The sequence below is a fragment of the Chamaea fasciata genome, unplaced genomic scaffold, assembly GCF_029207755.1.
Source record: "Chamaea fasciata isolate MVZ Bird 193981 ecotype frontalis unplaced genomic scaffold, bChaFas1.0.hap1 SCAF_10, whole genome shotgun sequence".
In the NCBI taxonomy this organism is placed as follows: domain Eukaryota; kingdom Metazoa; phylum Chordata; class Aves; order Passeriformes; family Sylviidae; genus Chamaea; species Chamaea fasciata.
The window spans coordinates 23,810,751-23,832,836 of record NW_027094095.1 but is presented as its reverse complement, the minus strand read 5'-3'; the positions used below and the strand labels follow the sequence as shown (position 1 = coordinate 23,832,836).

At 56.1% G+C, this 22,086-nt stretch overlaps 2 protein-coding genes across 4 annotated transcripts; one reads left to right on the top strand and one right to left on the bottom strand.

Annotated features, from left to right (window-relative positions):
* Positions 1-1,225: 1,225 nt before the first annotated feature.
* On the bottom strand, positions 1,226-7,092 carry LURAP1 (leucine rich adaptor protein 1). Its single transcript, XM_066192761.1, has 2 exons — positions 6,856-7,092; positions 1,226-3,851 (listed from the first exon to the last, which is right to left on the bottom strand). The coding sequence occupies exons 1-2, from the start codon at positions 7,063-7,065 to the stop codon at positions 3,162-3,164; spliced, it is 900 nt and encodes a 299-aa protein (XP_066048858.1). The 5' UTR covers positions 7,066-7,092; the 3' UTR covers positions 1,226-3,161.
* On the top strand, positions 3,829-21,961 carry POMGNT1 (protein O-linked mannose N-acetylglucosaminyltransferase 1 (beta 1,2-)). Of its 3 annotated transcripts, none has more exons than XM_066192757.1 (22): positions 3,829-3,845; positions 8,176-8,373; positions 10,358-10,466; positions 10,846-10,961; positions 11,192-11,257; positions 11,660-11,773; positions 12,419-12,536; positions 12,837-12,935; positions 13,391-13,518; positions 14,084-14,154; positions 14,434-14,509; positions 15,939-16,022; positions 16,153-16,194; positions 16,364-16,422; positions 16,944-17,016; positions 17,323-17,451; positions 17,765-17,890; positions 18,037-18,101; positions 18,455-18,499; positions 18,679-18,814; positions 19,120-19,229; positions 19,497-21,961. In XM_066192757.1, the coding sequence occupies exons 2-22, from the start codon at positions 8,263-8,265 to the stop codon at positions 19,597-19,599; spliced, it is 1,980 nt and encodes a 659-aa protein (XP_066048854.1). In that variant the 5' UTR covers positions 3,829-3,845; positions 8,176-8,262; the 3' UTR covers positions 19,600-21,961. The 3 variants fall into 3 exon arrangements, with proteins under 3 accessions (XP_066048854.1, XP_066048855.1, XP_066048853.1); XM_066192758.1 differs by lacking the exon at positions 3,829-3,845 and adding an exon at positions 6,574-6,593 and having other exon boundaries at positions 8,179-8,373; XM_066192756.1 differs by lacking the exon at positions 3,829-3,845 and adding an exon at positions 7,258-7,349 and having other exon boundaries at positions 8,179-8,373.
* The last annotated feature ends 125 nt before the right edge of the window (positions 21,962-22,086 follow it).

Below are 22,086 nucleotides of genomic sequence, written 5' to 3'. Positions count from 1 at the left end.
GGCACTGAACAGCCCAAGAGCAGCTCAAGGGCAGCAGCAGGCAGGGTCAGGGCCAGGCAGACCTGGAGGGAGGCTGTGGATCCGTGCTCCGGGCTGTTTCCCACCCACGGGTGCTCTGGACCCCATTGCTGCACCCACCTTTCAGCCAGAGGCAGGTCTCCAGGGTATTTCCCCAGGGGAGCTTTGAAATGTTGGCTCTGTACGTGCTTGGGAAAGCCCAAAAGTAGGTGATCCCACATCCAGGCAGCCCAGAGACAGAGCAGGGAAACCACCACGGGGTCCCATCCACCCCTCCAGCTCCAAGGACTGGGATTTGGGGGATACACAGATTTTGGGACTATGGGCACCTTGGGCTGATGTAAACCAGGCAGAAGAGTCTGTGCCCAGGGAAGCCCCAGCAAAAGTTTTTCTGCAGCAATACAGGGTCATCCAACTGCTGAGGTCTACATTTGTAAGAGGAATAGGCTGGACATTTTATCTCTAAGGTTTTCTTCATTACTCTGTTTTTTTACCTCAGCCCAGCAGAAACTGGGGAAATCCTGCTGAGTCCTGCTGGCTCCAGCATCAAATTCCCCATTTGCAAAAGCTCACGGTGTCAAAGCCGTGAGCCGGAAGGGATGCTGAGGCTGGGATGGCAGGGCTGGATAAGCCGATTGCATTTGCTTTGGAAAAGCTGATGTTTGCATGAGCACTGGCTCTAGTGGTTTTAAAGAGATCCACCCAGGAGCAAATCCCCACAGCCTGATATCAGAGCTGTGCTGCTCCCACCCTAGCTGGGCTGGAGAAGTCTCTGCTCTACACCCAGATCCATGCTGCACCTCCAGGGTGGAGGAAGCCACGGGAGCCAAAGCTGCCACTGTAGAACACAGGGAGCAAAGACTCCAGCACAGCTAGCAGGGCTGGCAAACGCCTAAAATGGTCTTCCTTGGAAATATGGGGCAGGAAAGTGAAGGTGATGTTTGACACATAGTCCAGCCGAGATCAATACAGTTACCCTTGCTTCCAGCAGATGTGCCCTGGTACCCAGCTGCTTCAGGAATAGTGACTTTTATCACTGATGTGAGAAGGGACAGATGCCCAGACACTTGGACTGTGCCTGTTTCAGGGCTGGGGCTAAATCTGCCCTTCTGCAGGGCTGCCAGAGGCTCCAGGGTGTTCCATCCCAGAGCCTCTTCCCTTTCCCTAGAAACATTGGTGAGCTCAGCTATGCACCGACAGCGTGGCCTGGGAGAAACACAAACATTTATTAAGCCAGCTATTTTTTGTTGAGAATGATTTTAACAGTGCCGAAGGACTTACCCTGTCTCCCCCAGGGACCCTCAGCTGATTCATTGCATGCAGGGTTAGCAGGAAAGCAGGGGATAGCCAGCCTTGGGGACATGGTGGCTCAGTGTCAGCAGCACAGCCACACAGGAAGCCACAAGCTACTCGCAGGCAATGGCAAGCCAAGCACAGCTGCTCCAGGGCAGGCAGGTGGATGCTTGTTGCATAGGGCAACCCACTCCCAGTTTGCTGGGATTCACCCAAGTCCTCAGCAGGTACCATCTCTGAGAATCTGGGGTATTGTCCTGCTCCCCACATCCATCCAGGGAAGTTCTGAGGATCTGCATGGGAAGGGAGGGTGCTCATTTCCACTGAAATGGAAGGGAGAGTCATTTCCACTGAAGCTGCTGCTTCAGAGACACCAAGCCGAACCTGTTGTGCACCCAGCCACCTTCCTAACCACAGCCAGCTCACATCTCACATCTAGGAAGTCACAGCCAGCTCTCTTAGCTTCCCACTGACATCACGAGACAATGTCCTCACTCCTACCATCCCAGCATGGACAGATCCAAGCTGTGACCCACGCAGGCAAGGGAACAACAGCACAATGGTGAGAGCAAAGCCACCACAGCACTCGGCTGGGGACAGATGTACCCATAGGTTCTGAAATCAGGACACTCCAGGCTTATCCACAAATGTGGAAGAGCTTAGCTCCTTGAATCAGGATGCTCAGGTCCTTTCCTGCATCATCTGGTGAAGGCAGAAGGTCCTGCCCAAGGTTTCACATAGCTCCAGCTGCAAGCCGTGCTCTACAAGGCAGCGAGGGGCATGCTGGGAGGCGTGGTGGGGACAGCAAAAGGCACGGGCAGAAGCCAAGGCTAAAAAGACAGAGATGTCTCCAGGACAGAGTCACCGCAAATCCACCTGGACAGAGCAGACTCATGTTTCTGGTTGCTGGTAGGAGGCAGAGACCTGGCACCATTCATCACACAGAGAGAGAAACCCAGCCTTCACCAACATCACACCGTGTCAGGGGAGAGCAGGAGTCCTGCAGGCTCTGCCAGGCTGCCCGTGTGCTGCCACATCCCAGGGATTCTGCAGGACTGCTCCCAAGGTGGAAGACAGTCCAGGAACAAACTGGGAGAACTGGATTTCCATTTCCCACCCAGTGTTTTGTCATTCTCATGTCATCACATCGGGAAGTCTGCACCATCATACTTCCTCCGCAGGGCACGGACAGAGGCTCCCCAGCCCCCCTGAGACTGGCTTCACAGAGGCATCTAAACCAGGCAGGGCTTCACCCACAGGGAAGGGGTTTTAGCATCCACCATGTGCTGGGGCCAAACCCCAGGTCTATTCTGCCCTGGATGGACACTGGCCTTGAAGACAATGATGGAAATGAGCAGATCCAACAGGGATGCCCTGCTAATGGTCCTGCCCCACACTGAGCATGCTGGTGCCACCAAGCCGTGGATGCATGGCAGTGTCTCCTGTCCTCTCTGGGTAGTCATTTTGGGGGAAGGGTCCCCAGTTTTTGCACACAGGAAGCTGAGGATTAGAAAAAGAGATCCCAGGAACAGCACTGTCCCAGGTTTCCCCACCACCACCACCACGGACAACAGAGGAGCGTCCAGCCACCAGCAAGCAACATCCTACAGCAAAGGATTAAATCTACCAGGACCCAGCTCATCCCTCCTCTCCCAGAAATGTGCTGCAGGGCAGGCACCCAGTCCCTTATGGCTGCATCACCAAATGCTGTTGGGGCCATCAGAGGAACAGTGCAACACCACCAAGCCAGCCTGGCCCTCCCTCTCCAGCCACCCCAACTCTCCCAAGCACAGATAAGGGAAGCAGAATGGGCAGCTGGGAGAGCTGGCCTGGGAAGGTGAAGCCACGGGCTATAAGAATGTCACATCATCCTGTGACTGGAGCCAGCGCCAGTGGGCATCATACTCCAGGTGCAGTTTGCTGTTGAGTTTGCAGTTCTCAAGGTCAGCCTCAGCTTTCCAAGCCTTCCCATCTGGATTTCCCTTCCCCAGCCTCTCCCCGGCCCTCGAAGGCGATTTGGTGTCTCTGTCTGGTTCCAGAGAGGGGCACTGCTGGCCCAAATACCCATTGGCCACCTGGGGCTCCTTAGCAAACCAGTGATCCTGAGGCAACCCAGGTGGGGAGAGGTCCACGTGGGGCCACTCGTGCTCCTCTTTGTCCTTCTCTTGCTTTGCAAGACCCCTCTCGGAGTCGATCCTGACCCAATCCTGCTCTGCCCTGGCCAGGGCTCTGCCTGATGTGGATGCAGCAGCCGTTTCAGCAGCGTTGTGGGAGTACTCATCCATGTCATCAGCCAAGGTGTCCAGGTAGCTGCCCACGGAGATGCTGTCCAGCCTGTCGTTGGGGTCCTGCAGGCTGTCCCAGCTGCCCCGCCGTGAGGCCTCCTGGCTCTCCACCAGGCTGTACTGGCTGCTGGCCAGGCTGCTGCAGCGGCTGGTCAGGGTGCTGCGCTCCTCCAGCAGCCACTTCACCGCCTCGATGCCCTCATTCACCACCACCAGCTGCTGCAGGATCTTCACGTCCACCGCTCGCAGGTAAGCCTGGAGGCGAGACAGAGAGCACAGGTTGAGATGACCCAGGGGCCCCATGTCCCCAACCCGGCAGAGGTGTCACTGTGCTGCCCACAGGTCTCCTAAGCTACTTGATGAAGAGCATGGTATGTGAGAACACCCCTCAGGGAACCATCCCCAGGATGACCTGGGGACACAGCCATTGGCAACTTATGGTTCTCACCAGCCACCAAACCCCTCAGAAATAAATCCAGGGCACTTGTGTTGCTCTCTTCTATGGGAACAAGGAGTAAACAAGGAACTGGAGGTATTGGATGCAGATCTGATCCCAGAGCATCCTCCAAGACTCGGGAAACTGCTGGCAGGGCAAGAGGGTCAGGCATTGCTCAGTGCAAGTGTCTGGCTGGACCACGAGTACTTCCCCAGCCTGGTCCCTTCATACCTTTACTTCTCTCTGAACCAAGCCTGGTGACAATGTCACATGGCAGGATTTGGAGACCCAAATCACTCCCAAAATGGGAGGGCAAGGAGGACAGGCATTGCTGATCACACCACTTGCCTCACCGACTCCTGCCCCTCCGAGCCTGGGGAAGCTCTTTGCAAACCTCAGTTGCTGCAGAAACATCTGTTTTCCTAATGGAAAGCCCCGTGTGCCAAGACATTCCTGTCTGTATGATACTGGCCGCCAAAAGCCACTGGATTTCCCCTATACAGGACACAAATATTTTGCCAGGAAAGGAAATAAGGCCACGGTGGGGGAAAAGGGAGACAACCCACTGCAGGGCATGTACAGGCAGCCTGCAGGCTGCAGATGCCCATGGACTCCTTCACGAAACACATCCTGTGTCCAGCATCAGCAAGCTGTGACAGAAATCCATGCTCTCCCCAGGGATCAATTTTAAGTACAGCACCCGATCCTCAGCATCCGGTACCCTGGGAGTCACTTGCCCGCCCACGGGTGACCCCACAGTCTCCTGAGACCCCTGTCTCCGGTCCCACAGCCAGCAGAGCCACAGAAGCATCCGAGAAAGGAGCCTGGGAAAGCTCCAGCCAGGATTTCAGCATGTGACACCTCTCACTCCAGACGACAAAAAAAAAAAAGGTCAAAGATTTATAAAGACCCAACATCAGCCCTCCCACCCCCTCCTCATGCTCCTCAAGCTGGATTTAAATAAAAAATAGCAGGGATGTGCCCAGATTGGGGCAGGAGCCAGCTTCCAAGTGCAGAAATTTCCTTTCTAGGCAAGTTATTTAAAAAACTGCCTACAATGGACTTTTCTGCACGCACTGCTAAAGCATCTGGCCTTGGCAGGGAGATGACGAAGGAGGAGGAGGAGGGCTGGAAACCCCTGGTGGGGGATCCCCATTTTTCTCTGCCTCGTGCAGAACTGCAGCTGTCAGAGATGCCAGGGGAGCCAACCCAAAAGTAGAGGGTGGGATAACACTCCCAACTTTCCATACTGCTTTCTGGAAGGAGTTAGCCATCAATTTGTTGCTAGTTCACGCCAGCCTGACCTCTCCGCTGCACTCCAAGAAACCCCTCTCCAGCAAGGCACGGTTATTGTGGGAGGAGACCCAGCACAGGCTGTTCTCTATTACTCCTCCAGATGCACTGAAGTTCACTGCACGACCTCTCACCAAGGACAGCTGTGCAGGGGACTGCCACACTCCTCCTCCTCCTCATGCTCTCCATGGGCAGATACAGCCCTGCTCCTCTCCCCAGCACGCAAGAAACCTCAGGCGCCTTCTCCTTTCAAGATATGTAGCTCTAAGGATAAATCCTCCTCCTCAGATCAGGAGGCGAGAGTGGGAATTTGCTAAATTCTCCTCCCACCGCCCACTCCCAGGCCAGCTTATCCTCTGAGCATTGGGTTTGCTGGTTTCCTACTGCTTGAGGGGGGGGTGAATTCTGGTCCCTGTTCATGGGGATGGGGAGATGAGGGGAGCCCTGTGGTGGGTTTTAGCACCTGGGTTCCAATCCCAAGCTGCTGATCTGCGTGTGAGGTGTCCCCACTTCCTCCCTGGCCAGCAAGAAGAGCCAGGGCGGGACAAGGAAATGCCTTTTGGAGCCAAGGTGAATAATGCCCGGCCCAAGCCAGGCCTTGCTGGCCATAGGCTGAGGCTGCCTGAACCTGGGCAGGGCAAACACCGCACTGCTCCAGAGACCTTTCTCCTCCGGTCAGGGTACAGCCTGGAAGCCGGTGCGGAGGGAGGATGAAAGCAGAGGGAGGATGAAAGCTCTTGCACCGATGGGAATATTGAATCAGCCGAAGTGGAGGGCTCGGGCTGGGTGGTGCTCCAGCCCCCTGGGGGCACGCAGGGATGCGGGCGTATTTAGTCTGTTTCCCTGTGGAAACAATGCTCATTCCCACCCGCTCGGCATGTTCGTGCGTGGGAGAGTCCCTTCCCCCAGCTGCACTTGAACCCATTGCCCAACCTCGCCACGTTTCCCGGAGGCGCAGGCATCGCCGGTATTTGCTCCCTCCACGAAAGAGGGAGGCGAGAAAAGCTGCCATCGGCACTCCCACGGCCCCCGGGAAAGGCTGCCACCGCAGCACAACTCTTTACGAGCCACCCGAGAAGCCCCGGCAGGAACCGAGCCCCGGGAAAGCTCCCGGGGATGCCCGTGCCTTGTCACCCTGGGATCGCACCCGGGGGAGAGAAGATCCACCACCATGCCCTTGGCGAAGGTCCCTGCCCTAAATTCTGATCTCGGACACCGCGATCCCCGACGGAACCGGCGTGTGGGGATGCGAGGGGGGCAGGACGGAGGTGGCCGAGGGGGACCCCGGGGGGTGGATGCTGCGTGGGCCGGGAACAGAGAGCGGCAGGGGCAGGGGTATGAGCTGGGGGCTGTTCACCCGTACACGAAGGAGCCAGGGGGGTTCCCCAAAACGCAGTCAGAGCGCGGGCACTATTCGGGACTGTCACCGGAGGTGGCAAGCGGCTGCCCGAGGAGGCTGCGGCGACCGCGCGTTGGGACGGTCAGTTGCCGGTGGGCGGCCGGCAGCGCTCCCGGTACCGCGGTACTCACCAGCTCGAGGCGGAGCGTCCGGAGCCGTTCGGCGAGCGGCGGGTGGGCACCGCGGGCCGGTGCGGGTGTCGCGGGCGGCGCGGGCGGCGCGGACGGCGCGGGGGCGGTGTCGGCCCGCAGCCCCCGCAGCAGCACGGCGGGCGGGCGCCGTCCCACCTTGCCCGCCAGGTCCCGCAGGTCGGCGGGCAGCGCCTCCCCGCCGCCCTCCATGCGGGTGGGGCAGCGGCGGCCGCGCTGTCACCGCGACCCGCGCTCGGCCCCGCCCCCGCCGCGGCCCCGCCCCCGCCGCCACCTGCCCGCGCACCAGCGAGGTCCGCCGGGGCGCGCGGAGCGGCGCGGGGCGGGGCCGGGGGGCGGGGCCGGCGCTGGCCACGCCCCCGCGGTGTCGCTGCGGCGCCGGAAGCGGCGCGGAGGGTGCTCGGGGCGGCGGCGGCGGCACCGCCGAGCCGGGACCGGCCCTGCCCTGCCCGGCCCAGCCCCGCCTCAGCCTCCCCGTGAGTAGCGCGGCCGGCACACGCCTTCCGGCCCTCCCCGGACTCCCCGCGGTCCCGAAGCGCCTGGGTCTCCCTCTCCCCGCCGCCGCTCATTGCCGCCCTCAGACAGCCGGTTCTCCCTCCCCGCCCGGAGCGCCTGGGTGCCCTTCTCCGTCTCCCCCCTCCGAGCGCCTCTGGGCCCCTCAGCGCTCCTCTCCCCGCCCTGCCGGGCCTTCCTGGGGCACGCTGTGCTCCGGACAGGTTCCTGGCTCTGCCGGGGCTCCACATCCCGCCCAGGCCCAGCGGTTTGCTTCCCGCAGGGCGCCCGGCCTCCCGTTGGCTCAGCTCGCTCCTCTGCCCAGGGCTGCTGGGAGCTGCAGCAGGACGCTGGCCCTGTGCTGCTCTCCGTGTCCGTCTCCCGGGAGCAGGGATGGGGCTGTTAGTGGGGAGGGTGTCTCTCCACCAAGGACCCTGCTGGCACACGTGGCCAATGATGGCCCATTCCATAACAACTGATGGTCCGGGATCTATTGTCTGCTTGTGACTTTGGGCCGCTGCTCTTTCCCGGAGCGTGGGAGTGGGCCCGTGGCACTGCAGTAGCCTCGCTGAGGGGAGACACTGGAGCAGAGGCAGACACTGGCCGCTGAGTTCAGGGGCTTCCCCTCACCCTGCAGCAAAGCCTGGCCTCCTGCATCGCTCCCAGCAGGAGTTCTGGCAGGCAGGGAGGCTCCAAAGGGCTTTTGCTCATGGCACATCAGTGCTGTCCACGAGCACTGCTTGTGCCAGGCTCTGTCTTTACTGGGGAGAGGGTTTGAAGGCGCCTCTCCATCACCCTCACCCCTGCCAGCAGGGAGCCCCGATGGACATGAGAGGAGAGCAGCACACATCCTGACCCCCGCCCCAAACGGCTGCCCCCGTGCCAGCCCCCGGGACTATGGACGAGTGGAAGCCCAACCCCACTGTGAAGCCCCACAAGAAGCGGAGCTGGTACCTTGCCTGGAAGTACAAGCTGATGAACCAGCGCGCGCTGCGGAAGCTGTGTCAGGTGAGTCACCCGCCGCCCTGCAGTAGATTAGGAAGGATAATCTACAGGATTTACAAGTTTATGGAGCAGCTGCATGGCTGGAAGTGCATCTGCTGGCAGTCTGGGTGACCTGACCTGCTGAGGAGGCACAACTTGTTCCCCAAGAGGCTGCCTCCAAGTGCCTGTGTGTGGAAGGGTCTGCCATGCGTAGCAGCTGCCAGCAGACCTGTTGAGTGGCTGTGGGAGGAGATACAATTAACCAGGTGGCCTTGGGAAGCTTTCAACTGGAAACCAACTGATTGCTCCCATCCTGGCTCTGGACCCATGCTGAGTGCTGCAGGGTTCAGCCTTTAGCTGTTCGATTTGCAAACCAAGCCTGGTATAAGGCACAACAGGTGGACAGAGAAAATAGGGCTTGGTAACAGGATCTCATGCCCTAGAGGCAGCTGGTGTCTGGGAAAGCCTCAGGCTTGGTTGCTTGTGCTGTAAAACAGCTAATCCTTAGTGGAGACAATGTCCTGGGGGTGTCTGGGGCTGTGAGGATATGAAGGTTTGGTCCCATCACAGCAAAACACAGAAAAGGGGCTTTTCCTGAGAGGAGCTTATGAAATCTGGCAGTTGGTTGCTGTGGGAGGGAGCAGGGGAGGGTTTTGCATGTGCCTGAGAGGACAAAGGCTCATGAGGTCTCCCTGGGCAAGAAGACTGCTCAGTCCTGTGTCTGATAGGGTGTTCAAGGTTTGGGAATGGGTCTGGTCATTCAGGCAGGCATTGCTCACCATGCTGGGGCAACAGGCTAGAGCCTGCACACATCTCTACTTCGTGGCACTGCTTACAACACAGATGAAAATTTGGCTTAAAATAGGTAGATCAGAGCTGCAGGTATGGAATAGCCAGATCTACAACAGCCAAGCATTCATCAGTTAGCTTTGACTAAGCCAGCTTTGCTAGACCTGTCAGGTGGTCTTACTTAATTCTTATACTTTATTGCCTTATTCGCTGTGGTCACAAGGGCTGTTCCCTCATGTCCCCAGTGGTGATCAGGGCAGAAGGTCTGGGCAGGTTGGTGAGGTGGCCTTGCTGCCTCTCCATGAGCCCACAGCTCTGTTCGTGCTTAATTAAAAGCTTTCTGTGCACAGATCCCAGAAGGTGCTCATCGTCCTGAGTCAACAGCAAATTAACAAGCCAAAATGCCATAGTGACATTTATACATCGTGTTGTCTTATTGCTGGTTTTCCATTTTCCTCATTACTCCTTGAACCTGCTTGGCAGAGATAGCAGCAACACGGAGCTTCGAGGCAGTAGCTGGACAGATGGGGCAGGAATCCTTTTAGCGCCTCTCACCAAGGGCAGGCCAGTGTGTGATCTCAGCCCCATTAATGACCTCAGAGAATCAAGGGTCTGTTCCACAGCCCCTGGACCTTCCCAAGCCCTCTGTGTCAGCATCCACAAGGGTTGCAATTGAAGTTTGCTGCAGACAGTAAGGCTTCAGGCTGATACAGTGCAGTTTCCTGAAATCAGACCTCAGCTTCTTCCCTTTGATTCAGCTGCACAGCATCTCCTCCCCTCTGAATATCCTGAGTGCATCCTCTGGTTCCAGAGGGACAGATGAGAGTAGTGATGCTGCAGCAGAGGCAGAAGTTAAGGTTACCCTGGGAGCTGTAACTCTGCATTACCAAACGCCTTGCCTGCAAAGAGACCCTCAGCCTTGATGCAATAATCTAGCAGGAATCTGCTCACAGATTTGGAAGCAGGGATACGTTGGAAGTGGGTTAATTCTCACATATCAAGGAGTCAGTGCTCTCCAGCTGATGAATGCATTTCATCATGAAAGTCAGTCACCTGTATTTCTTTGTCTTTGCTTTCCTCAGAAAAAAATCAGGGGAAATGTCAGGTGCTTGTGATCCCATGCAGGATCTCCTTGAGATGCCCTGCAGCCTGTGCCAAGGCGGGCTGGTTTTGGGGTTGTTACTTACAAATTTGTAACACAAAACATCCTGCATTGCAGACAGGTGCTGTCCTCTTCCTGCTTGTGACCGTAATTGTGAACATCAAGCTGATCTTGGACACCAGGAGAGCTGCTTATGAGGAGGAAGAGGAGTCTGCACAGGACTATGGTGAGGGGGCAGCATCGTCTTGTGCTTCAAAAGCAAGGAAACTGGAGGGTTTCTTCAAGTCAGGGCTAACTTGTGACCAGCTACATCATGAAAAACAGGTCTGTGCATGTGGGTTTGACAAAAATTAATAGAAAATGCTGCTCCCTTCCTGATCTGTCTACTGAAGGCTTTAGCACGTTTGGCTACAGAGATCTCTGTGGGGTCAGCTGAGGCCAGAGCTGCTGTCATTTGGTTTTTCCCCCTACCTACCATCCCTGTAAATTCCAACCCATGACTCCTTGGGCTGGGGTGCCTTCTGAAGGTTTGACAGGGTTAGCACAGAGCAGGGACAAGCTAGAGGTGCCTTGACTGGTTGAAACTGGGAATTTCTCTGCTGTAGATGACGAGATGCTAAATGTGGAGGCCCCCAGGCACCCTGTCAACAACAAGAAGGTCCTGGATGTCGAGGTGTACTCCAGCAGATCGAAGGTCTATGTGGCCGTGGATGGGACAACGGTGAGTGACAGGTGCTGGCTGTCCTGTGAGCAGAAGGTGGGCAGGGCTGAGCGGGTGAAGCCACAAACTGCTTCATCTGTTCTGTTTCCAGGACTTCTACTTTGGCACCCATCACTGCGGTGAACAAAGCCAAAGAGATTTGCTTCTAGTTTGGGGGCTCTGCTGTGCAGAATGTGTAGGGAATAAGAAGAGGTCTTGGCATGTGATTCTCATCATTTATCCACTTGCAGGTCCTGGAAGATGAGGCCCGGGAGCAGGGAAGAGGGATCCATGTCATCGTCTTAAATCAGGCCACGGTAAAACATCCCTGTGTCCTTTTTACCGGGCAGTTTGTCCTTGCTCTTGAGGTGTTGGGTGCCTGAGGGCAGGGGCATCCAGGAGGGAACTCCCTGAATGCTTTTTGTGTGCAGTTTGCAGAGCATGGCACAGTCACCCAGAGAGTCCCTGCAGGGTTTCCTTGTGCTGCCTGCTGTCCTTGGGGAGCGGGCAGGGTAGGAGTTGTCAGGTTGGGTGATGCTTCTCATGGACCTCTGTGCAGGAAGGCCTGAGGGCTGACTCTGGGCACTAACTCCCTGGCATACCGGAAAAGCCACTCCCTGTGTTGCTCAGGGAATGAGGCTTCCAGGGCTGATTTCCATAATTCTGTGTGTCCATACCATGTAGTATTTAAGATCCATCTGACGTATGAATACCAACAGGGTCACGTGATGGCCAAGAGAGTCTTTGACACCTATTCCCCCCATGAAGATGAAGCCATGGTACTTTTCCTCAACATGGTTGCCCGGGGCCGGATCCTGATATTCACCATTAAGGTATGTGACTCTAATATAAAAAAAAAAAAAGGTTGTCTTGAGTCAGGATGTCCTGAAACTCATCTGGGCAGTAGCCTTCTGAATGTCATCAAGCATACATAGGACTAAATGTCACATCCCCATGGGGCTGTGACTCCCTGTCTGGATCACCTCCCGTGTCCTCTTGCTCTCCCTTCTTGCTGCAGGTACTGCTGTGCCCAGCAAAGCAGGAGAGCAAAAAGCAGATGTGTCAAAGCCCACAGCAGTAGACAAGGGGTTAGGTGGAGAATGGACAGGAGGAAATATAAGGATGTGGTGGGATCCTTCTGGCTTTGTAGGGGCCCTGTGGACTGTGCTAGGTCTGGGCTGCTGTGCAAGCAGCACTGTGCTGCTTCAAGGCTTCACGTTTAGCTGTGTGAAGTGCTGCTTAACACGTGACCCTGCTTGAAAACAATTTGATCTCAAGGAAACAGGAGTTCATGATTCCTCTGACCTCCTTGTGGGTCATCATGAAGCCACCAACAGCTTTAGTGGCACGGAGACCCTGAAGGTTTCTGGCTCAGCTGGTTCAAGGGTAGGAGTGGGCCCTGTACCCCTTTGGTATGGATGGGAGACTTTTCCCTGTCAGGAGCCAGACCTCAGCTGCAGGGTTGTGTTTTATTCCAGGATGAAGGCTCCTTTCACCTCAAGGAGACAGCCAAGAACGTCCTGAAAAGCCTGGGGAGCCAAGTTGCACCATTCCTGAGCTGGAGAGACATGTGGACGTTTGTGGGGAAGAAGGGGGGTGAGTCTTGCACAGGCTAGGAGAGGGTTTGTTGCTCCTTTCGTTGGGAGAAACCAGGTGAAGAGAAACCCAGCCCATCCCCAACAGGCTCTATAAGCAAGGAACAAGTCCCAGAGAGTGGCAGCTCCTTTCCTGGGGATGAGAGAGAGTATGGAGGCAGAGCATGTTCCTTCAGCAGTTTGCCAGAGGCCAATGGGAAAAGGTGCCAAGCTGTCCCCCAGGCTGACAGCCCCTGGTCATGCCTTGACACAGCAGGGATGGGCCCTTGCAGGCAGTCCTGACCCTGTGCTCCTGCTCCAGGAGAAGTGTATGGGGAGAAGCACGCCAAGTCACCCGCCCTCTCAACGTGGGGTGACCCTGTTCTGCTGAAGACAGAAGTTCACCTGACATCTGTGGAAGGTAAGAAGTACACTCTGCTCTGTGCTGTCTCTGGGAGACATCTCCCTGCTGCCTGGTTTTAAGTCAAAGCCATCAGTCTGGATTTAAGGCTTTTTGAGATCATGATGATGATGATGATAACTTTTAAAATGGGTTTAGCTCCCTTTCTTCCTGTTTCCATGGCAGTTCCAGGCATGGTTGTTGAGAAGGGTGAGAATGGAGAAGTGGGAATGAAGTCTGGCCAGTTGTCAGCTCTCCAAACCAGACCTGGTCTGGTCTTTTCTGACTGTTGACCTTGAATAACCTGTTGCTGCTCAGAGAGGCCAGAGGTGGGGTTGGGCTGTGGATGGCTCCTGGGGTTGTATCTTGTTCACTGCCAAGGACTGGCTTGCTGGCTGAGCCCAGGGAGAGCCGTGTGTGTGGTATCCCAGCCTGGAGCACACACAGTGGGGGTGACAGGTCTGTTTCTCCTCCAGATGCTGAGTGCCACTGGCCCGACACAGAGCTGAACCGGCGCCGCAAGAGGTTCTGCAGCAAAGTGGAAGGTTATGGCAGTGTCTGCAGCTGCAAAGACCCCACACCCATCGAGTTCAACCCTGATCCCGTGAGTGCAGGGGCAGAGTGTTCAGGAAGGCTCCAGGAGGGAGGGCTGGGCTGCACCAGGTGTGTTTTGCAGCTGATGCAGAGCACTGTCCTTAATCACCAGCTGAGTGATGCAAACTGCCCCTGGGCAAGCCTGGGGCAGGTCATGCTGGGGCAGGGAATTCCTTTGCTCTGAGTTGCCAGGAGTAGTGGCCCTGTTCTAGGGATATCAGTGTAAGCAGCAGAAACTGAACATCTAGGGACAAAGCAGGTATTGTGACTTTTGGGCTGTCCTTGGCACCGTGCTGAAGGGTTCAGGCACAGGTCTCTGAGTGGATGCAAACTGGGATTTTGGAGCTAGGATAGAGGTGAGGTGAGGAAGGGAAGCTGGCAGGGTCTCCAGTAGTGCTGAGGGCATCCTGGTTGGTTGGTTTAGCCCTGAAACAAGAGGTAGGACTATGCAGTTCTGCTGTCTTAACAGTGGGTCCCTACCCCTTGAATCCCACTCTCAGTGGTGTAGAATCATAGCATCGTTTTGGTTTGCATGGCCTCTCCCACTCCCACTCACACACATTGTTCTCTTCCAGCTCAAAGACAATAAAGTCTTTGATGTGCCAGTAGCTGTCATTGCAGGGAACCGCCCCAACTACCTGTACAGGTAAGCACTCCCAGAGGGCACAGCTCCTCTGCTATGTGCCACAAGACCAGGCATGGCCCAGGCCCTTCCCTTTCTCCTCCTGCTGGCAGGATCCAGCCTCCTCCTGGGGTTGCATGAGCACCAAGGGCAGACCTTTGGGGAGGGGAAGGGAAGGCATACATAGGTTTTGTTCCCTAATCATGGACACTTTCCCCCATCCCAAGGGATCCATACCCCTGTGCTGAAGGGCCTGTGCCCACTGGGGCTGCGCTGTGCTCAGGCCTCTCTGTCTGTCCTCAGGATGCTGCGTTCCTTGCTGTCGGCTCAGGGCGTCAACCCACAGATGATCACAGTCTTCATTGATGGCTACTACGAGGTGAGAGCATTGCCAGGGATCCCTGTGGCCAGCTCTGTGCTCCCCCAGCCCAGTGCTGGCCCAGTCCCCTTGGAGGGTGGCAAGTTGAGAGCCTTGTCACCTTCCTCATGCTGTGTGTCACACTGCTCCTCACCTGCTCCTACACAAAGTCAGCCAAAGTCACCCAAGCCATGGGTGTGGGTAAAGCTGCCTTGGCCTTTCCCAAAGCCCAGGACTGACATCCCCATGTCAGGAGGGGGTTAGTGTGCAGGAATGGCACATGGTGCTCATGCTGGGCTCTCCCTGTCCCCTTTTCTCACTTGATGAGCATCGCCAGTCCCTTGAGCAGGCTCTGGGTGTAACACCACCTGCCCAGCTGCTTCACATGGAGAGGAACAAACCAGTCCAGCCATGTCCAGCTCCATTCTCAATAAGAGGTGAAGAGACACAAAACTGTGTTTTCCCAAGGCTCAGAGGTTCTTGAAGTTCATGAAAGCTGGGGTCAGGTGGAGGAGAACTGGCCCTTCAGAGGCAAAGACCTTCCTCTCACTCAACGCTGTATAACCCTGGAGAGTCCCACTGAAAGCCCTGTCTTTCTGGCAGTGGAATGTACTCTGGGACAGGCATGTGGGATCTCAGTAGATCTCAGGAGCTTGCTAGGCCACATCTCTGCAGCATCCAGTGAGGTACTGCCTGATTGTCCCGTGATGGAGACAATTGCCCCCTTGCAGGTCTCTCCCACCACTGCCACACTGTGGGGCTGGGGGAGCTGGCTTGTTTATGCAGGTTCTTGCTGCACCACATCAGAGCAGTTAAAGATAGCAGCATCCATTGCCATGGCAACTGGAGCAGCATCCCTTAGCTACGAGGGGGCAGCCTGGATGCTCGAGCTGCCATGGTGGATACCAGGGAAAGGGAGAAGGGTTGGTACAATGGGAGCTCCTTCTCTCTTTTGTGGCTAGGAGGTGGGATGCACAGTAAGGGAGTGGAGAAGGCCTTGGTGGCTCCTTCTTGGGGCAGAGATATGTCAGCCCAAATTTGGATTACTTCTGACCCCTGTGCTTGGTCAGAAAGGTCCTTTTCTTGGCAACTGTGGGAGAAAATTGAGTTGATTGTGGTCTTGCCATTAAGCAGCTGCTAGGTGGTCTTGGCTTTACCTGTTTTCTTTCTGCACTGTCTGTGAGGGGCTGGGAATCTGGAACTTCTCACATATTCTTGGATACAACTTTGGGTCTGCAAAAAGGACTGAGAAAGTCATGGTGATACTGAAGGGCTGAAGGGCCATGAGGGTTTGGCAAGTTCAGAGCTGCAGGGTCTGTATTGAGCCCCACTAGTCTCCAAGAAGACAGCCACATGCAGGGGGTGTTCCTGTTGTCCTGGGGAGCTGACACTGGCAGGGGAGGGGAGAATGACCCACACATTTGATGAACTTTGTACTTTTCCATTGCAGGAGCCAATGGATGTTGTGGAGCTGTTTGGCCTCTCAGGAATACAGCACACTCCCATCAGCATTAAAAATGCCAGAGTTTCCCAGGTGAGAGAGTTTTCCAAACCCTGAGACAGTTATTTCCAGGGACCTGGGTTTGCATTTGAGGGAGGCAGGCTTAGCCCCAGATCTGTGCCAGGTTGATACTAATACAGGCAATGATTGTCTTCTCTTGTAGCACTACAAAGCCAGTCTGACTGCAACGTTCAACCTGTTCCCGGTGAGTGAGACTGCTACAGCACAGCCTTCCCCTGGCATTTGTGATCCCTGTCCCACAGGAGCTGGGATCAGTCTTCCAGGGCAAGGAACCACACAGACACAGCACACCGCTTGTGTCTCTGCTCCATCCTGTTCATCTCCATCCTTCTGATGTTCTCCTTGCCCTACAGGATGCTAAATTTGCCGTGGTTCTGGAGGAAGATCTTGACATTTCCGTTGACTTCTTCAGGTAAAGTTGTGGGTTCCCGTGTGGGATCATTTCCTGGAAGCTCTCCGGATGCTCAGGAGAGGCCAGGTCCTTGCCTGCTGTAGCTCACTTATCTGAGGCTGAGCAGACCCCAGGCAAAAGCCATAACTGAGCTCTGCCTTCAGCATCTGAGGCCACTGTCCTGTCAGTCAGTGCAGGGTGACTTCAGGATTGGGGATCTGTTCCTGGTTGGCTTTTCTGGGACACTGATCCATTCCATGCTTGGTGCTGCCCCATAGCCAGAGGACAGGGACAGTGTCTCCTGTTTCTTCTTAAGGAGAAGAGACTGATGGGCAGTAGACAATGCTGTCCTTTCCCCACAGTGAGGTGCCGCATAGCTTGTTTGGGTGCTCCTCCCCTGGTCTCCCACCAGCATCAGCTATCTCAGGCCAAAAATAGGGATAAATGGTTCCAGTGGTTGGGGGTGGCTCATCTCTTGGTGGAGGGTTTGCCTTGGTTTGCATGGTAGAAGGGTGTTTGACTAGGGTCAACTCTTTCTTCAGCTTTCTGAGCCAGTCAATACACCTTCTGGAGGAGGATGAGAGCCTGTACTGCATCTCTGCTTGGAATGACCAGGTGGGTCAGGGAAGGATGGTGGAGCAGGGCCACCTCTGCCCTGTGTTGTTTCCATGTCAGACTGGAGTCCAGGTTACATCTTCAAAGCAGGGGTGTGTCCCCACTGTCATCTTATGTGGGTCTGTCTCCCCAGCCCTGGACTCTTCAGAAGTGCCCCTGCAAACCACTCTCCTGTCCCTGCCATGTGCTTCCCAGCAGCTGTTCCTTTCTTCCTATGATGAGAAACTCAGTGGAGCACGATGCCTCCCTGTTTTTGGTGGAGGATGGGTGCATTCAGGGTGCTGAACACTCCCCATAACATTGCAGGGCTATGAGCACACGGCTGAGGACCCCTCACTCCTGTACCGTGTGGAAACCATGCCAGGCCTGGGATGGGTGCTCCGGAAGAGCCTCTACAAGGATGAGCTGGAGCCAAAGTGGCCAACCCCTGAGAAGGTGAGTACCTTGGAAGGACCCTTTCTTCTTCACCCCCACCTCTGCCCATCAGCAGTCCCTGATCTTCACCCAGTCCCTTGGGTGTACAGCTCCTGGAGGGGCTATCCCTGTGCTTTTACTGGGAAGGATGCCCAGATCCTGGGAAGTAGAATGGATTTGGGACAGGCAGTGACTTGAGGAGGCACATAACCATCCACAGAGCTGGGGCCAAAGGGGCTGGACCTGGTGTGGGCACCCAGAAAGGTCCCTGGATGGCCACAGCACCAAAGCCTGTCCCCAGAGTTGAATGTGAGTAGCAGTTTCCCCTCCCCAGCTCTGGGACTGGGACATGTGGATGCGGATGCCTGAGCAGCGGAAGGGCCGGGAGTGCATCATCCCGGACATCTCGCGCTCCTACCACTTCGGCATCGTGGGGCTCAACATGAACGGCTACTTCCATGTGAGTGACCTCCCAAGCCCTGTCCTGGTGCTGAGCTCAGACTCAGACACCTCCCCAAGCAGTGGGGATGCTTGAGATCATCTCCAGGTATTGCTAACCCAGGATCAAACCTGGTTTTCCTTCTCTGCCCCCTCTGTTTCTCCCAGGAAGCCTATTTCAAGAAGCACAAGTTCAACACAGTTCCAAATGTCCAGCTTAAAAATGTGGAGAGGTGAGTGCTGGTCACAATGAGACCTTGATGAAAGAGTTGCTTGGTCGGACCCTTGTCTGCTTGTGCTGGAGTCATCTCCTATCTGCAGCAGCCATAATCTCCTACATCAGCACACTGGCCTCTGCTGGGGAGTCCTGGCAGTGTTTTTTGCAAGGTTGGGTTTGGCTACCCTGCACTCCAGGTGGACATGTTGAAGGGTCACGGTTTTGCTGCCACATCTCAAGAATCTATAGCAGTCCCTGCTCTCCATTTATTGGTTCCAGCTACCTTTAGTCTTACACTGGGGCAGTCTTAAATTTGGATCAAACTATCTGACTCTGCTCTGATCTCTGTGTTCCCTCCTCTTCCAACAGCTTGAGGAAGGATAACTATGAGACTGAAATTCATCGGCTCCTGGGGTGAGTGCCTGCTGGAAGGTGGGGAGACCACAGGACACACTGGGTGAACCAACCAGAACAGAAGGAAGGGTGGAGGTGGCCCTGGTGGCCCCAGCCACATCTTGCATGTCTGAAGTACTCTGCAGTGGGAATAAGGAGAAGGAGGGGGTCCCCTCTAATTCCTTGTTCTGTTTCCACAGTGAGGCTGAGGTCTTGGACCACAGCAAGAACCCCTGTGAGGACTCCTTCGTGCCTGACACAGAGGGCAAGGTCTATGTCATGTTCATGAGGATGGAGCAGGAAGCAGATTTCACCACCTGGACTCAACTTGCCAAGGTGAGGGCCCTGACATGGCCTGTCCTCAGCCCTGCACTGGTCTCTGTGTCACTGGGAAACACCTAGCTGTTGTTGTGTTTTCCCATGGCACTGACACAGCTCACCAATGGGGTTATGGCTGTCCCTGGGTGGTGTTGAAGCTCTTGGTGTGGCTGCAGGGATGCAGGCCTGTGCCACACCAGCCTTGGGGTGCAGCCCTCTCGGCTGTGTCTCACTGAGGACAGGGGTTGTGGTCCTTCACATGCCAGGGCTCCGGTGTTCATCCCCAGGCTCTGATGCCTTTTCCTCTCTCCTCACCATCCTAGTGCCTCCACATCTGGGACCTGGACGTCCGCGGGAACCACAAGGGGCTGTGGCGGCTCTTCCGCAAGAAAAACCACTTCCTTGTGGTGGGGGTCCCTGCCTCCCCCTACTCGTGAGTATCAGGGACACGAAGGGCTGAGTAATGCCACATCCCTAGGGCGCTGTCCCCTGCCTGGGACACACCATCATCCACTTCTGTCCTTGGGGGACACCACCTTCACTCCTTAATCAGTGTGGTGGAAGGGCAGACGGGATACATTCCCAGGGTTGGGGGATGTCCCAGTGGGAAGGAGATCATGCCAGGCAGTGCTGTTGAAAACTGGGGTCCTGAGGGGAACCATCAGCTGTGCCTGCTCCCATCCAGCCCCCTCTCCTGCAGGTCCAAGAAGCCCTCGTCAGTGACACCAATCTACATGGAGCCCCCTGCCAAGGAGGAGGGGGCGGTGGCAGTGCCAGCAGTGGCAGCAGCAGAGCAGACGTGAGGCTGGCAGCTGGAAGCAAAGGGGACCTGGGGAGCACAGAGACCCCCACGGTGCAGAGACAGAGTTGGCAGCAGCTCTCAGAGGCTGGTGACTGGATACAGGCTCCTGTCTTGGGCTGCAAAAGCAGATGTTGAGCTCCCTCCAGCCTCCTGTTGTGGTCTCCCTTTCCCTTGCACAGGACAGGGTCCTTCCCTGTAGATATGCCACCCCCATCCCAGGAACTTGGTTTTTTTTAACACAGACACTCTACTAACGCTGCTCCTTTTGCCCCCTGGCTGGGCAAGGCTGGAGGAGGGAGATGCTCAACTGGAGGGGGCCTCAAAAAACACCTCTGCTCTCCTTTTTGGCCCTGAAGTCCTGAGAAAGCAGCATGGTGTGAATGCTGCAGCCTGCCAGCTGGGTGTTATTTATTAACTCTTGCCTGCTGGCGTTGTGCCCCATGGTGAACACAGTGCTGAAGAAGAGATATTCCAGCATCTCTCCTGGTACTTGCACGATGGATGCACCTTGAAGACTCTGTGCTGGGTTGGGCATCTTCCTGCACACTGGTTTTGCTCCGTGGGCTGCAGGTGCTGGTGCAGCCCAGCTCACAGAAAAGGGAATGCTGGAGAGGAGCTGGACTTGGTGCAGACACAGAGGGGATGCCCCACACCCAGCACGGTCAGTTCTGGAAGATGGAGGTGATTGTAGGTGGTAGTGGACCAGGCTGTGTGCTCTGGCTCAGACTGTCCTCACCCACCTCCTCTGTGGGGAGCTCTTCCCCTGCGTCGTGGGAGAGAGGGTGAAAGTGCCTTGCAGGGTGAGATGGGAGCAGCCGGCAGGCATCATCCCCTGGCTGCAGGGGCAGGGTGGGCCAGGGGCATCTGGAGTGAGAGATGCTGCACTATGATCCTTGCCTGTGGTACTGTACCCTTGTCTCTCCATCTTCCCTGCCCTGGTATCCCCTGCTTTTGCTGAAGGCAGAGGGAGTTTCTTCTCCTCAATTCCCACCCTTACTGCAGTAAATTGCTGGCAGGGAAGCTATTAGCTGGTCTGGGATGGGCAGCCTGACCCTCCCACTGTGGTACACCCCTCGTGCAGAGGGAGAGGGAGGCGGTTCCGTGCCTTAGGAAGGATCCCAGGGCCCCCCTCCCATCCCCAGCCATTTGGTACTAATGTCCCTGCACGCCGGGGGGAGCAGTCCTGGTCCTCTTGCTCAGTACAGCTCCTCCTCATCTGTGCAACAAGAGGTGCATTCTCTGTACATCCCCTGGCCTCGAGCAGGGATGCAGTGCTCTGGCTTGCCTTTGGGAGAAGGAGTTGCTGATCAGCCCTTTCCCTGAGGTAACAAGGTCTCTTCCCCTTCATTTTCTCACTGTGAACTGAGCATCGGGGTCTACACTACACTAACTTATTTATTTATTGCTCCTGGGAAGGGGTGGATTACAGGAAGCAGCATGGAGAGCTGGCAGCCCCCAGCCTGCACAGGGGCAGTCATGGGAGGTTTGTCTCTTGTCCCCCTGGCTCCACCAGGGTTCCCTGCTTTCTTCCCTTGCCCAGAATAGGAATGAAAACTTGTGAACCAGGAAACTCCTCTTGGCCAAGATGTGTGGATGCAGCACAGTTCTCTAGCATGGCTGCAGGGACTCTGACCCTCACAGTCCCTTGCGTGCCTGCTCAGCAGCAGGGATGGGATGGGATGGGATGGATGCAGGAGGGGAACAAGAGTGTGTAGAGTGGCACCCTGGAGGCTGCAGTACCAGTCTGGGGCTCAGCCCTGCCCTCCCCAGCCACCCCCAGTGCTGCCCTTCTGTGGGACTCTGCTCTGGCAAGTGGCCCCTGTGCTGGCCCTCAGGGTAAGGCAGGTCTTTTACGAGGATGGAAAAGGGACTTGACTTCTTTCTGAGAAAAAGTAGCTTGCTCTCCATGCCTTGCTTTGGAAGAACTTCCAAAAGGCTCTTCATTGCCCTTCCTTGGCACCTCTGTTCCCAAGGCTTAGTTTCTCTTCCCCTTGAAACTAAATGCATTCTCTTTCACTTCGCGGGTAGAGCTCAGGCTTGGCTTTTTCCCACTCCTCTTGGGGCTGAGGAAGGTGGTCCTAGGGATAGGAGGTGGCTAAACATGAGTTCCCCTCTCCTCCTCTGCCAGCCAGGGCTCTGTGGCTCCCTGCTCTCAGTGACAGCAGGACTCAACTGGTGGGCTTTAGGCTCCCCCTTCTCCACACACCATGCCAGGCCCACGGGGTACTGGTCTCCATCCCTCCCTGTTACCCCAGCAAGGCTCCGGAGTGGCAGCCGTGGCAGGGCTGGGTGTGGCATCACCAGGGTTAGATGCTTTCTGAATTGAATTATTTTTTCAAGAGTAAACATTGCAAAGCTGTTGAGCCTCGTGTGTTTCATAGCTGGCCCTGTGCAGGGTACAGGGGCCGGATCCCTGGCTCTGGGGTCCTGCCTGGAAAGGACAGACCCCTGTCCTCTGGTGTCTTACTCTGCCCAGAGCTGCACAGAC